Source organism: Brachycentrus maculatus, unplaced genomic scaffold, assembly GCF_059751285.1.
Source record: "Brachycentrus maculatus isolate JH-2025_06_01 unplaced genomic scaffold, ASM5975128v1 h1tg000238l, whole genome shotgun sequence".
NCBI classification, from domain to species: domain Eukaryota; kingdom Metazoa; phylum Arthropoda; class Insecta; order Trichoptera; family Brachycentridae; genus Brachycentrus; species Brachycentrus maculatus.
In genome coordinates, this window is record NW_028280989.1 from 152,173 (window position 1) to 164,779 (window position 12,607).

At 32.9% G+C, this 12,607-nt stretch overlaps 1 protein-coding gene across 16 annotated transcripts in view; it reads left to right on the plus strand.

Moving 5' to 3' along the window:
• Nucleotides 1-11,422: 11,422 nt before the first annotated feature.
• The window catches only part of Rbp6 (RNA-binding protein 6), a 464,382-nt gene continuing 463,197 nt past the window's right edge, over nucleotides 11,423-12,607 (plus strand). For all 16 annotated transcript variants that reach the window (XM_088264853.1, XM_088264854.1, XM_088264855.1 and 13 more), the window contains exon 1: nucleotides 11,423-11,501. In XM_088264853.1, coding sequence (XP_088120979.1) covers nucleotides 11,467-11,501 — 35 coding nt within the window. In that variant the 5' untranslated portion in view covers nucleotides 11,423-11,466. The remainder of the gene's footprint in view (nucleotides 11,502-12,607) is intronic.

The following is a 12,607-nucleotide window of genomic DNA, read 5'->3' on the forward strand; positions in this document are numbered from 1 at the left end:
TATTATAATAAAATGAAATTACCGAAATTAAGCAAACTTTACAGCCAACCCGAAAGGCTTCCGAATGCATTAGACCAGACACAGTATTATACTCAGATGTTTTTGCTTTATCTCAGTAACATTTTAAATAAAGACTTTATACACTAACGGGTCTGTTGACCTTTGTGTAGACAGAAAACTAAAAGATCGGACTGTAATGATTTAAAGATTCAAGACTTTAGCACTTTGGAACACTTAACAAACGACTTAGCTTTACGGTGTAGGTACATATGTATAATGATCCTAATTGCAGGGGTGATATAATTTTTTTTTTTAAATTCTTCTTATGCATAATAGTAAAAAACGTATTAAAGAAGATTGTTGATATCACAAAGAAATCTGATAGGCACTAGACCAAAATACAAAAAATTAAATTTAAAATAAAATCATTTTAACCACCCTGGAAAAAGCTTAGTACTAAATGCTCTGAATACTACATCACTATTTTTTGCAGATACTGTTTTTAGGGTGAAATAACTTTGAAATATTCATATATTAAAAAGGGATTTTGGAAGAAAGATATTAAGTTCATAAATTGATTGTATTGAAAGCAATTAACTTTATTGTTGGTTTGGTTATTATTCTTTGTTTGAGATATTTAATTAACAATTCTACATGCACAATGTGTTGACCACCTCTTATGTAGGCGTACAGCAATAATGTTTATTCTTTACATTACATATAATTTATTTTTCCTGAAAGAAATATATAACAAGAAAACCCAAATGCTAATGGAGAAAGGGTTAACATATTTATAACATTTTTATTTCGGAAAATTTAACTTTTCCCTCTATTTTTGGTAATATATCACATTCACAACGCCCCTGTAGTCCACTTGTATGCATTAATCCATATAAGGTTTTTACTGAAGGGTATATAGGTAGCGGCGTAGAAAAAATACCCAAAGAAGGAAAAAAACACCATATAAACATGAATATATATTTTTTTAAATCTGTTTTTGTTTGTACAAGTCATACAGTAAACTAAGTCTAGCGTAAAAACATTTCAAATTAGTATTAATGCCGGTGTAAAATAGAATCGCAACAAGAACTACCAGAAAAATATTGCAGCGAGATTATAATGTTGAAGAAAACATTTGTAGTTTTCGAAACTAATCGTGTAAAACTAAACTCAATTAGTGGTCTAATACAAGTGTCTAGTTTTTAATAAATCAGCATGTCATTCCACAAAGTTAATGCCAAATCAATAGATAAAATATTTTTTTTCATTATTTTTATAATTTATCGTTTACTTTGTGTAATACCACTTCAAAAACTTCTACTGGTTTCGGTTTTTGAAAAAAACTACCGGTTTCGGAATAATCATTCTATCATTAGGTTAAATGTACACTTAAAGGAAATTTTTACAGTATATTATTTATATATTGAATAAATATTACAGTAAAAAAATCACTTATATCAATATTACCATGGACTGGTACCTGAAGCGGAGGGCTGATCACCCTTCCTTCATGTGTAAACGATCAAGATAACACTGCGTTTATATGACACAGTGCCCTATGCACCATTGGGGTGCGGATACGGATTTTATTATTATTATTATTTGTATAAAAATAAAATTTGAAAGAAAAGAAAAAGATTTTGCACAAAGTGAACGATGAATGATAAGGAGAACATTTTATTATCATACCACAAAGTTACTTTTAATATACAACAAAAAAATACAATATTTGAGTAAAATTTTGAAAACCAATCTGTAGTTGGCAGAGGCGTCAGTTTTGCAAGGCGGATATTTCGCCCATTTTTCGCGCTTATTTTGTATCCAAATAGTTAAACTGTATTGCATTACGTGTCAGGATGCCTCCCAGCGTGGCGTGTAATCTTCCGTTTCGCAGCCGATTCAGACGAAAACACAATGGGAATTGCATTGGCCTGCCACTCTGCACGCCACGCAGGCGCTGCGATTGTTTTGTTTCTAAGCGTTCATATTTCATGCACGTTACACAATCTATCTTAGTTGTGCCTCCTCGAAGCGGTTGTAAATTCCGTTTATGTCCTTTTTTGCCGCCAGTTTAACCCCCTCCCTGCCTCCGGAGGCGCCCGGACCGGGTATTTGCGGATGTACAAAACGTCCCGGGACCGTAACGGGATTTTCGAACATCAACGGAACGATTTTCGTTGAGGTGCCACAATTTATAGCGGCAAAAGGAAGAGAACCGTTTCTTAAGGAGTAATATATGTTTGATGTGGCGGAAAATCGCGGGAAAATGTCCGTTGAAATAGCGGCTCTTTTATTCATTGTCTTATGCTCTCATCGGAAACGTTTCTACAATTGTATAACAGCGGTATCGGGATTATCCTCGCCATAAAATTTAAAATAAAAAAAATAAATAAAAAAGCAGACTGAATGCAGTCGATTTGCGATCGCTCAGACGAATGTGTGGCAAAACGATGTTTGATAGATGTTCGAATGATGAAATAAGGAAAGAATGTAAGGCTGAGATAAGCATTATCGATAAAATTAAGAAAGGTGTGTTGAGATGGTTTGGACATGTGGAGCGTATGAGTGAAGAAAGAAGGGTTAAACAAATTTATGAGGCGAATGTAGTTGGAAAAAGAAGCAGAGGACGTACGAGGAAAACTTGGCACAATCAGGTATGTCAAATACTTGAACGCGGCCGGGTCAGGAGTCGTAATAATCGTCGGGTATGTATGAGGAGATGCATGAATGTAGAAGAGGCAAAGAATGTTTGCAAAGACAGAGTGGTGTGGCGTTCGATTCTCTCTGCCTACCCCTGCGGGGAAGCGGCGTGATGGTTAGTTAGTTAGTTAGTTAGTTAGTTAAAATTTAAATGTGAGGATAAAAACAAAAAGAAAACATAAGTTTTTTTCGATTCCAATCGATTGTTTTATTTTTAATTGAAACAGAATAAATAACTTTTTGTTCCATAACTTTTTTTCTGCACACAAAAAATCTATTAACTTTCAAAGGGTTTTTTTTTTAAATAAAAGTTTCTTAATTACAATTTTAATTTGTATTCCTTTATATTTGCTCTTGAGAATTGGAAACCTAGGGTTTACTGAACATTTCATCAATATTTTACTAGTAGTTATTCTAATTTAAAAAAAATTAATCTGATAACTATATGACTAGCTTTTATATTCGTAAATAAAATGATTTAAAGTTTTATATCATTTTTGAATGTATTTTGTTCACAACACGAGTACATTTTGTTTTTAAACAACATAACGGTACTATATAACAAGTACGTCTTAAATTCTGTTTTAATGCGCTTAGGAATACTTCAAATAAATATTTTATCTTTATTTAAACTTGTATAAGGCAATACTATTACAGAAGCTTTACGGTTTTTAATAACCACAATACCACTTGAGAATAAAAGCTCTTAGCTCTCTAAGAAGGCTTAAATTTTCTAATATACTCATATGGTGTGCTACGATCTTCTGTGGCTCGTATAGGTTACAGGTTAGGGCCTAAAGAACAGCGAACTTGTTAATAATACTTGAATAATGTATTTATGTGCACACACTAGCTACGTACAAGGGGTTTGGTGCAACACTGAAATCCGTCTAGCAGCTAAGGGTTGGAGAACAGTATGCGTCTCTTGAGTAATTTGTGATACCTACTACTCGAGACAATTAGAGCTAACTCCGCATGTAGAGAACAAGACTTGATGAAATTCCAACTTGATTGTCAAAAGGGTATTAACATAATTAACTAAGGGTATGATTCATTGTATCGCAATTAACCATATGCCACGTGGTAACTAGGCCTGAACATTGAGGACTTCAAAAATTAACCCGTCGTCGAAAACAAACTCCAGATTTGTGTTTAAATAATATTTGTTAAAAAAAAATATCATATTTTCAATGCGGTATAATATGTTAGAGTCGGCAACAATATCGATGAAGCTTACAATATATGTAGTATTATTTCAAAATTTACTTGTATAATACCACTCATTCGGTTTTATTTCATTACACACGACTAGTCTCGAAAACTACAGATGTTTTCATCAACAGATGATTACAAAACTAACAATCAAAAACAAATTCAGGTGTTTATATAATATGTAGGTGGGTGGAGTAATAACTAAAGGGGGGGTTAAGGGGCAGGACTTTGTTTAATGGAAGAATGGACAATAATGGTGTAAAGCATATTATTAATTAATCTTTTATACTAAAAATTCTCAAGTTTTCTACATTGTTCATGACTTGATCTTTGATAAATTTAGCAAACATTTTTTGTTTAATATTTGGGTAAAATCTGCACAATTTAAATCTCCTTGATTTAAAATAAAACTTTTACTCTCTTTAATATACCCCAAGCATTTTTTAAGGGTTGTTTTGTGTAATTCCTTATTTATTTGTGACGAACATTCCGGAAATGCAAACGTTAAAGCTAAGCACCTTTTCTGCCCAAATCGAATCGTCAACAAGCTTCTGTCCGGAGACAAATCATTTACAGGGCCCGGGTAGAAATGTAATAGTGGTTGTTTGTTAGGTTTGGCCGAGCATTGAGATATGCCGGTCTGTTCGGGAAAACGTATGCGGCTGCTTTATTCATTCGACCAGAAATCCCGACCAAATGTGCAGTCGCGACATAAAATCGTATATCGGAAGGTGAATCCAGACGGGGTTGGCAACCAGCGAACCGCGACTCTGCCGGGATAATATACAGACAACTCGATGTTCCGGTTCAACTCCAGGTAAACTTGCTGCGTTGTTGTTTGCCGCCTAACACGAACCGAACTGTTTTAATTATTATATACACCTCGCATTAATAATTTTGTATCCGTAATAAATAGGGCAGTGAAGATTTGATACTCGCATCCTTAATTTTAATCGTAATATTTGGTTAGTGTAAGTTACTATCTTATTTAAGCATTACCAGCTCAATTGTTTATGTAGTATTTACCAATAGACTGCTGGATCGCAGCTTGATTTTCATATATTTAAAAAGAGCAAGTTTTTTTTTTCTATACAAGAACTTAGTAAAAAATACTTAAAACATATGTTTTACAGAAACACTTTCGCGTTTGCAAAGTTGTTACCCTAGGCAAAGGTACTTGTTTCAATGTACCTTCGTACGGGACTGTTGTTAAATTTACGACGGTAAGAAAAACTTACATTTTACCAAAAATGTTTACAAATTAGTTAAACATGTTTTTTGAGAACTTTATATAAAATACGAGTATAAAATATCGGTTAAAACTAAGATAAATGCTAATTGTGACTTCATTTTTTGCACGTGTTGCCTCTGTGCTCCCTATATGAATGTCCGTCGAAGGGTTAATGGAAAATAAATAAACAAATATGTTTTTTTTCTTTTGACCACGCCCTAATAATGCAATTGGAAATACACACAAAGACATTTATATTTCATGCTATTAATGATGGCCCAAATAGCCCGTTGTTAAAAACAGGAATCAAGTAAAGTTAGAAAGGGCTCGAACCCAAAACCTTTGATTCAGAGTCCGCGACACTAGCCACGGGACCACAACCGGAAAATCGTACTCGAGAAATGACTTATTCACTGAATAATTTGAGTGTACAAACTTTATTCATTCAACTCTTGTCTAGAATAGAACTTTAGTTTGGTAATAATAATTTCCGCGAGTCTTGGTGTCACGCAAATAGTGCAGAAATTTCGCATTCAGGTTTCCGGCCAGAAGTTTGGGCGGGAAAGCGTCCTCCGGCGACCGAAAGCCTTCCATCTCGCGGCGCGGCCGGTCGGCTAGCTCCGGCGGACCCGCCCACATCCTGGCAACTTCCAATTTTATGGTGTTTGAGCAACTTTGCCGATTTTCCACATACGATGCAATTTGAGATTACGTCCAAGGATAAGAATGGCGGAATATGAAAGAGATTTCACTGCCCGCTGATTACGCTCAAAGGATTCTTCTAAACTCTATTTCATGTCCCCCTACACTACGACGACCCGGTCCAGTGCTTTTCACAGGAAAGATTAAGTTAAAGAAATCACATTTGCATGTATGTCGAAGATTGCTCAATAATATACATTAGAGACTATATTTCATCTCGATACATTCAATGAAAAAGTAAGTTTTAATTTATCATTGCTATGGATTTCAAAAAATATATACCTATTTTAAAAGTCGTAATGGTTGTTAATTTTTTCAAAAAAGAGTTTAATAAAATTTCATATACTTTACAGTATTATTCAAAATCCTATTGATGTTTTAATATTGACGATAAATTCTACTGAGAAGGGAATAATGTAGTTTTTGAATGGTATAAGTAAGTACTTTGTATACTGTGTAGTATTCACCATTTTATCCATTGATTACCGCACTACTTAAATTTTGGAATGATGCATGTATTTTAATTGATAACATTATTTATATTAAAGCGATATATTGTTTTTTTTTCTCTCTCTGGTCACTGCATTATGGACAAAAATATCATTCGAATATACATATGTTTTAGTAGATCTTAGTTTTTTTAAATGAAACCTAGCAGGTAATTGAGTTGAAATTAGTATTTTTCATTTATGTTTTACTAGGCAAATACATACCACTATTTCTTAAAATCTATTGTGCTAAATGTTTCTACGCATTTCGCATCATTTTCCGCAAAACTTAAATAAAAGTGAACAGATATTAACCACAAAGTTACTGCCAAATCAATCAATGAAATTTGTTTGCCTAATTTGGACTATTATTTTGGATTTATAGAAAATTGCATAGAATATGCATGAATATAAAAGTGGTGTTATGACAAATCGCTCACTCCTTTCAAGAACGTCATAAATCAAAAAACTTGATTTTTCAGGAGAGCGTTTTTAAAGTTTAAAAATATAATACAAAGTATTAAAAATAAATATCAAGCCACTTATTGAACTTTTTACTGTGCAACAGATCTTTTTAGGTGAAACCTGAAGGTTTTTTCTCCATTTGAAAAATATTTAGTACGTTTAAAAAAATAATTAAACAATACCTTTTCTTCAAAATGCAAAAACAACACTTTCTGCCCCATAGCGGGTAAATATTAAGTTAAAAATATGCCACTTTTGCTGGGATATAGTACATTTTCTGGGCATTCCGAAAACGTGCACAACTGAAAATTGACGATTTTTGATTTATGACGTTCTTGAAAGGAGTGAGCGATATGTTACCTTAAATATATAAGGTACGTCATAAATGTTTTTGTTGGTACCCATAATTAAACATTTTGACATATATCAAAAGCTTGATTAACAGTTTTATTAATTACATTCTTGTAAAAATAGCCCTTAGCATCACGAGCGTGGGCCGCATGAGACACTTGGAAGTTTCAAGGCCACGTGAGCAGTGAAACTACCAGCGCCGCTAGAGCGAATTATGCGGCGAACTAGTAAACCACAATCCGAACCGACCTGCCTAAATCCCAAACTCGCAATTCAGCTCTCCGCCTCCACCCAAATCCGCTAAAACATCCGATTTGTTTGTCCGCCTTCCAAAACAAAATTAGCAAATCCGGTAACAATCGAAGCGGGCTGCCCTATACTCGAGACTTGTCTCTGTATAAGGTACTTTTTGGACTGGATATTACTATAAAAATATGACCGCATTCGGAATTGCAAGAGAATCGCATTCGATGTAATCCAACAATCTCATTTCGGAAATTGTGCGCTCGTACCGAGGTAAACCGCTTAAAAAATGCGCGCATTAAGCGAAAACGCTTTTGTTGCTTATTCTAGTACCTACTCGCGGAGAAGTTTTCTGGAAACTTGGCATTAGCGATTACTGCAATTTATGAACCATTTCTTCCACAAAACAGATAAGATTTCATAATTTATTTTTATTTTCTATCTTCATGATAAATTTAAAATATATTTATCCTCGTAGTTGTTTTTTCTTCTTTTCTTTTTTGACTAAACAAAAATTTCGGTAGTATTTAAAAGCTTACAATATTTTGAGTGAATCCAATACTTGTTCACATATCTGGGTTTAAGGTAAAATTATGGGTATAGTGGTAAGCTTTGCAAGCATGTGATCACTTAACCAGCCTATGACAGGTCATACCCAGACTTCCAAATTCTTCTTCATATCTTTTAAGATGTCAAAAAAGGTTTTTTTTTAAAAATTATTTTTCTTCATGTTACCCTTGTCCTCATCCTCGGGTTGTAGGTCCTTCTATCATGGACCACGTCACCAAGCCACCGTACCTTCGAATCATTATATCATTATTTAGCATGCATTATTTGTTTAGACTTTAAGTCTTTTACTCTTTCTTTTATTATATCTCTAGATGTATCTATATACATTATTTTGTTTATACAAAAGTAAATGAATCAGTGTCTAGAGGGACGTGACACTAAATTTCTTATCATTTTCATCCAAGCGACATATTGATTCTGTCGGTGTGATGTCGGAAGGCAGCTATCGGGTATCACGGGGAATCGAAGGTGTCGACTCTAATCTAAAGTCACGTCCGTATGTATTAGGCGGTGATATCTCTCAGACACGGTGAACCAGGCAGGGGCTTGAGAAATAAAATATATATATAATGTCTACGCACCGCAAAAGTTCCGCGTACATTTACCCGCGGAACACCCGGTGCCGAGCAAAAAGAGGAAAAGTAATTATGTTTTTGTTGTTTCCAAAGCTCTTGTTTATGTTAAAGTAAGGGAATTTCAATGCAAAAGAATATTAAGCAAGACCCTGGCACTTTTGTTGAACTTGATCATACTTGTGTTCTTTTAAAAAGTGGTGCTTATGTTGTATTTTAAATTTGTACATCTCGAAAATATTATAATTAAATTTACATAATTGTAGAATCGTGCGCTTATTTTTACAGAAAATATCTCATAACCGTTACCTTTTTAAAATATATAAAGGATTAAAGTAAAATATTTTCATGATTTTTTCTACTGATGCATTGCGAGACATGTTATAAAGCTTCATAAAATAAAACTGTAACTTTTTTTTTAACCATTTGATTTTTGGTACTATTCTCCAACCGAGAATGGAATGAAAGTATTGCACTCTAATAGTAAATAAAGTTAAAGCCATTTTATAATAACGGAGTTTTGGTAATTAAAAAAGCATTAAAACAAAATAATAACATTAGTGATAACCAATTAAATTTGTGTAATTTAAATTGTGTATTTTAAATATTTTCTTTTTTTCTGAAAATAAAAGTAATTAAAATTCTACGCCTTCATCCCCTCTATCCCCTCAAATCTCACTTAATTACCCTCATTTTTATCCCATCCACTAACTTGACTACAAATATTTCACAATTTTAAGTAAAGTACATTTATCCATCCCTGAAAATGATGAGGTGCATGTCGAAATCGGTTAAAGAAAAATAACAAAAATAAAAGTGGTTAAAGACAAGGTTTTAGTTTTATTAAGTAAATATTGAAATATTGTTTAATAAAATTATGCTACGCATAATGTCATTTTGAATTTATTTTAACTTAAGCGATTTTAAACGATATTAGCATCTTTTTATCTAGATTTGTTTATTTTTTAACCATATCCGCTCCCTATGTAGAGTGTATGGAGTCCACAAACTGTCTCCAGGTTTTTCTATTAGTTGTATACTCTATTAATTAAATTCGAAATTGTCTATGTACGTTAACAATTTTCATTCGATGTTCTCAATCGAGGAACGTATGTAAAAGTTAGCAAATAATGCAAACAACGCAAATAAAACAAACTGTATTCGTATAAATACCGTCGTCCCCTGATAAAAGTCTCCCTCTGGTCGTTCTTTACGTTTTATCTTCGACACAACCCTGCGCTAAAACGAACGGAGGATTCTATATTCTATATTCCTTCCATAGCCCGGTCCTTGGGATAATATTTTCCACCTACATATAACGCCATATCGGAGATGTCTAAGAAAGAAGGCAGATAGCAAAGTCGATTGGAAAAAGATTACGGAGTATCATTGAGCTATATTTTAACGTTAAACCGACGGAGGACTATCCAACGGGGACTTCGGATTACCTTTCATGTGAAAAGCAACATTTGTAAATCTACGAGACGTTATTTTCAATTACCCCATAAAAAGTTCAAAGAAGCACCATAAATTATAAAATGTGTTCGGTATTACAAGTCGCCGTGGGACATGCTTTGTAACAACTCTTTTATTATGCATAATCACGTTACAGCTGTATGAATAAAAAGCAACACTAAAACCGTGTATTTCATTCCTATTTTGCGATAAAAAAATCGTTTACGATTTGATTTAATCATATTAGAAATGTTGCTTACTTGTGTATCATTCAACGAGATCGGCCTTCAAATATAATAATCAATTCCTGAATTGCTTTGACCGTTAGCACTTCTATAATTACATACAAGGTTTCAAAGATATCGAAATGTTTTCTACAATATATCGCTAAAATTAAGTTTATTCATCTCTGCATACTTATATGTATAAATTCTATCCGTTACGTTGAGAAATGATTGGTTTGTACATTTGAAAGCCTTTGATATAGAGGAAGCATGAAAAAATCTTCCTTCTTACGCTTAGATAGAAAGGGGTAAAATATTCATTCCATACTGCCTCCCTGGAGTTTTATGACATAATTTCTAAATCAATATTTTCACACGAAACTGATACGCTTTCATCCGTGAACGGAGTCGGTACATTCTATACATTGAAATAATATACGCCATCCCTCACGCCGCCACAGAGAATATGGACTCGAGCGAAGAGAAGAGAAGAATAACTCTCCAGGTGGACTTAACAACTTTCCGCTATGGAGTATTTGAAGAATCTTTATGTTCAAAGTCAATAGACATGCACGGATTGTGAAACATATCGTACTCGCTTGGCTGCCTTTGCAGCTCTGAACAGTAACTTTTATGCGATTTATTATTATTTTATTTCCCCTTTGACTTATACGATAACCACTAAAAGATCGTTCAAGCAATTTTGATATAGGTTGAAACCATTTGTTAATTCGCTTTTTCTCCTTCTTGTTACTCTTATCCGCACCTAATAGGGCACTGCATCGTATTTACGCAGTGTTATCATGATCTTACTTAGGTACATAAAAGTGAATAAATATTACAGTAAAAAATATGTCTGCCTCCGTAGTGTCATGGTCAGAACGTTCGGCTTAAATAATTTGCTTACTTAGCTTAAATAATATTTTTTTCTTTTTAAAAATAAACAAGCCTTTCACTTAAGACAATTTGAAATCATTAGTCAAGCATAATTTTTAATTTAATTTTACTAGGAACAAATCACTATTTCTTAAAATCTTTTGTGACAGGCTCAATGTATTCAGGATTTTTATCATGCTGAGTGCCTCGAAACACGTATCACAGTACATTTTAAGAAAAAGTGGTTTAACATAATTTATATTAAAATCGATATAATAGATTAAACAGAATAACCGAATCAATAAATGAAAATATACTTTTAATTTACAGAGAGCCTGAGAGACTACTTCAACAAATTCGGGGACATAACGGAAGTGATGGTCATGAAAGATCCCACTACCAGGCGATCGAGGTAAGTTTTCTTGATTTTAACTATTTTACAAGTAACTATCATGCAACTTATATAGCATCAAAAAATCCATCTTCATAAAAGCGCAAGCTCTCACCTAATTTCATCGGTCTCGAAAATTAAAAAAAAAATCAATTAATTCATTTAAATAAATATTGCAATTAATAAAAAACATATTTTATGAAAGAAAAGTTCACAATACGTAATCGCTAAGTTATTGATATCCGCTAATCTTTAGAAACATTGGAATTGTCATTATGGGAATAGAACGTAAGAAAAGCCCTCGATGGTACATTTTCCTAAAATTCCATTTTGGTGGCACATACAATAAAGGAAAGATAATCACAATTGTTATTAAAAAAAATTAAACGCCTAGAATGAAAAACCTATACAAATTTATCAGCTTTGCACTGTAATGTCCTCAAATAAGAAAAAAAAAACAAATCACATACCGCCAAAATACCTATCATAACAAATAGACATACTTTTTAATGAGTTAGTAATGGCAATGTACGAGTAACATTGAAAAAAACTTGCGAAAGGTGTTTAATTACCAAATCTGTTTTTTTTTTAATCTCAAAATTAACCATCTTTTAAGAACATCTGAAAAAATAAAAACCCAGTAAAATTAAAGTCCCGGTAAAAAAATACTTTGCATTGTGATCAATCTAATAGTGATTTGTTTCTTAGTTTGTAAGAAATGTTATACAAACAGAAATTAACGTCGAAATTCATCATATTTGGGATGCATAAATTTTCGCATTTGCTAGTGTAAAAGATCCACAGTTAAATGAATGATTAAAGCACAAAAGTTAAATAAAGTGTTGTATGTACAATAATTCCTTGTATCGGTTTTTCGGTAAAATTTTGAAGCACGCGTGGGATATGTAAATTTATCTCGTAATTTATCGTGTGTATTTAATAGTGAAATTATTTACAAAATACAGGCTTTAGATTTTGGCGAAAGAGTAGGCTACACCACAATTCCGTTAAGCCACTGCTGTGTTGAAAATTTTAATGGGATAAAATAAAAACAAAACGCTTTTCACTATTTTATTCATAAAATTTAAACAAAAAACTTTTGGAACAATTAAAAGTTTATTTTATTA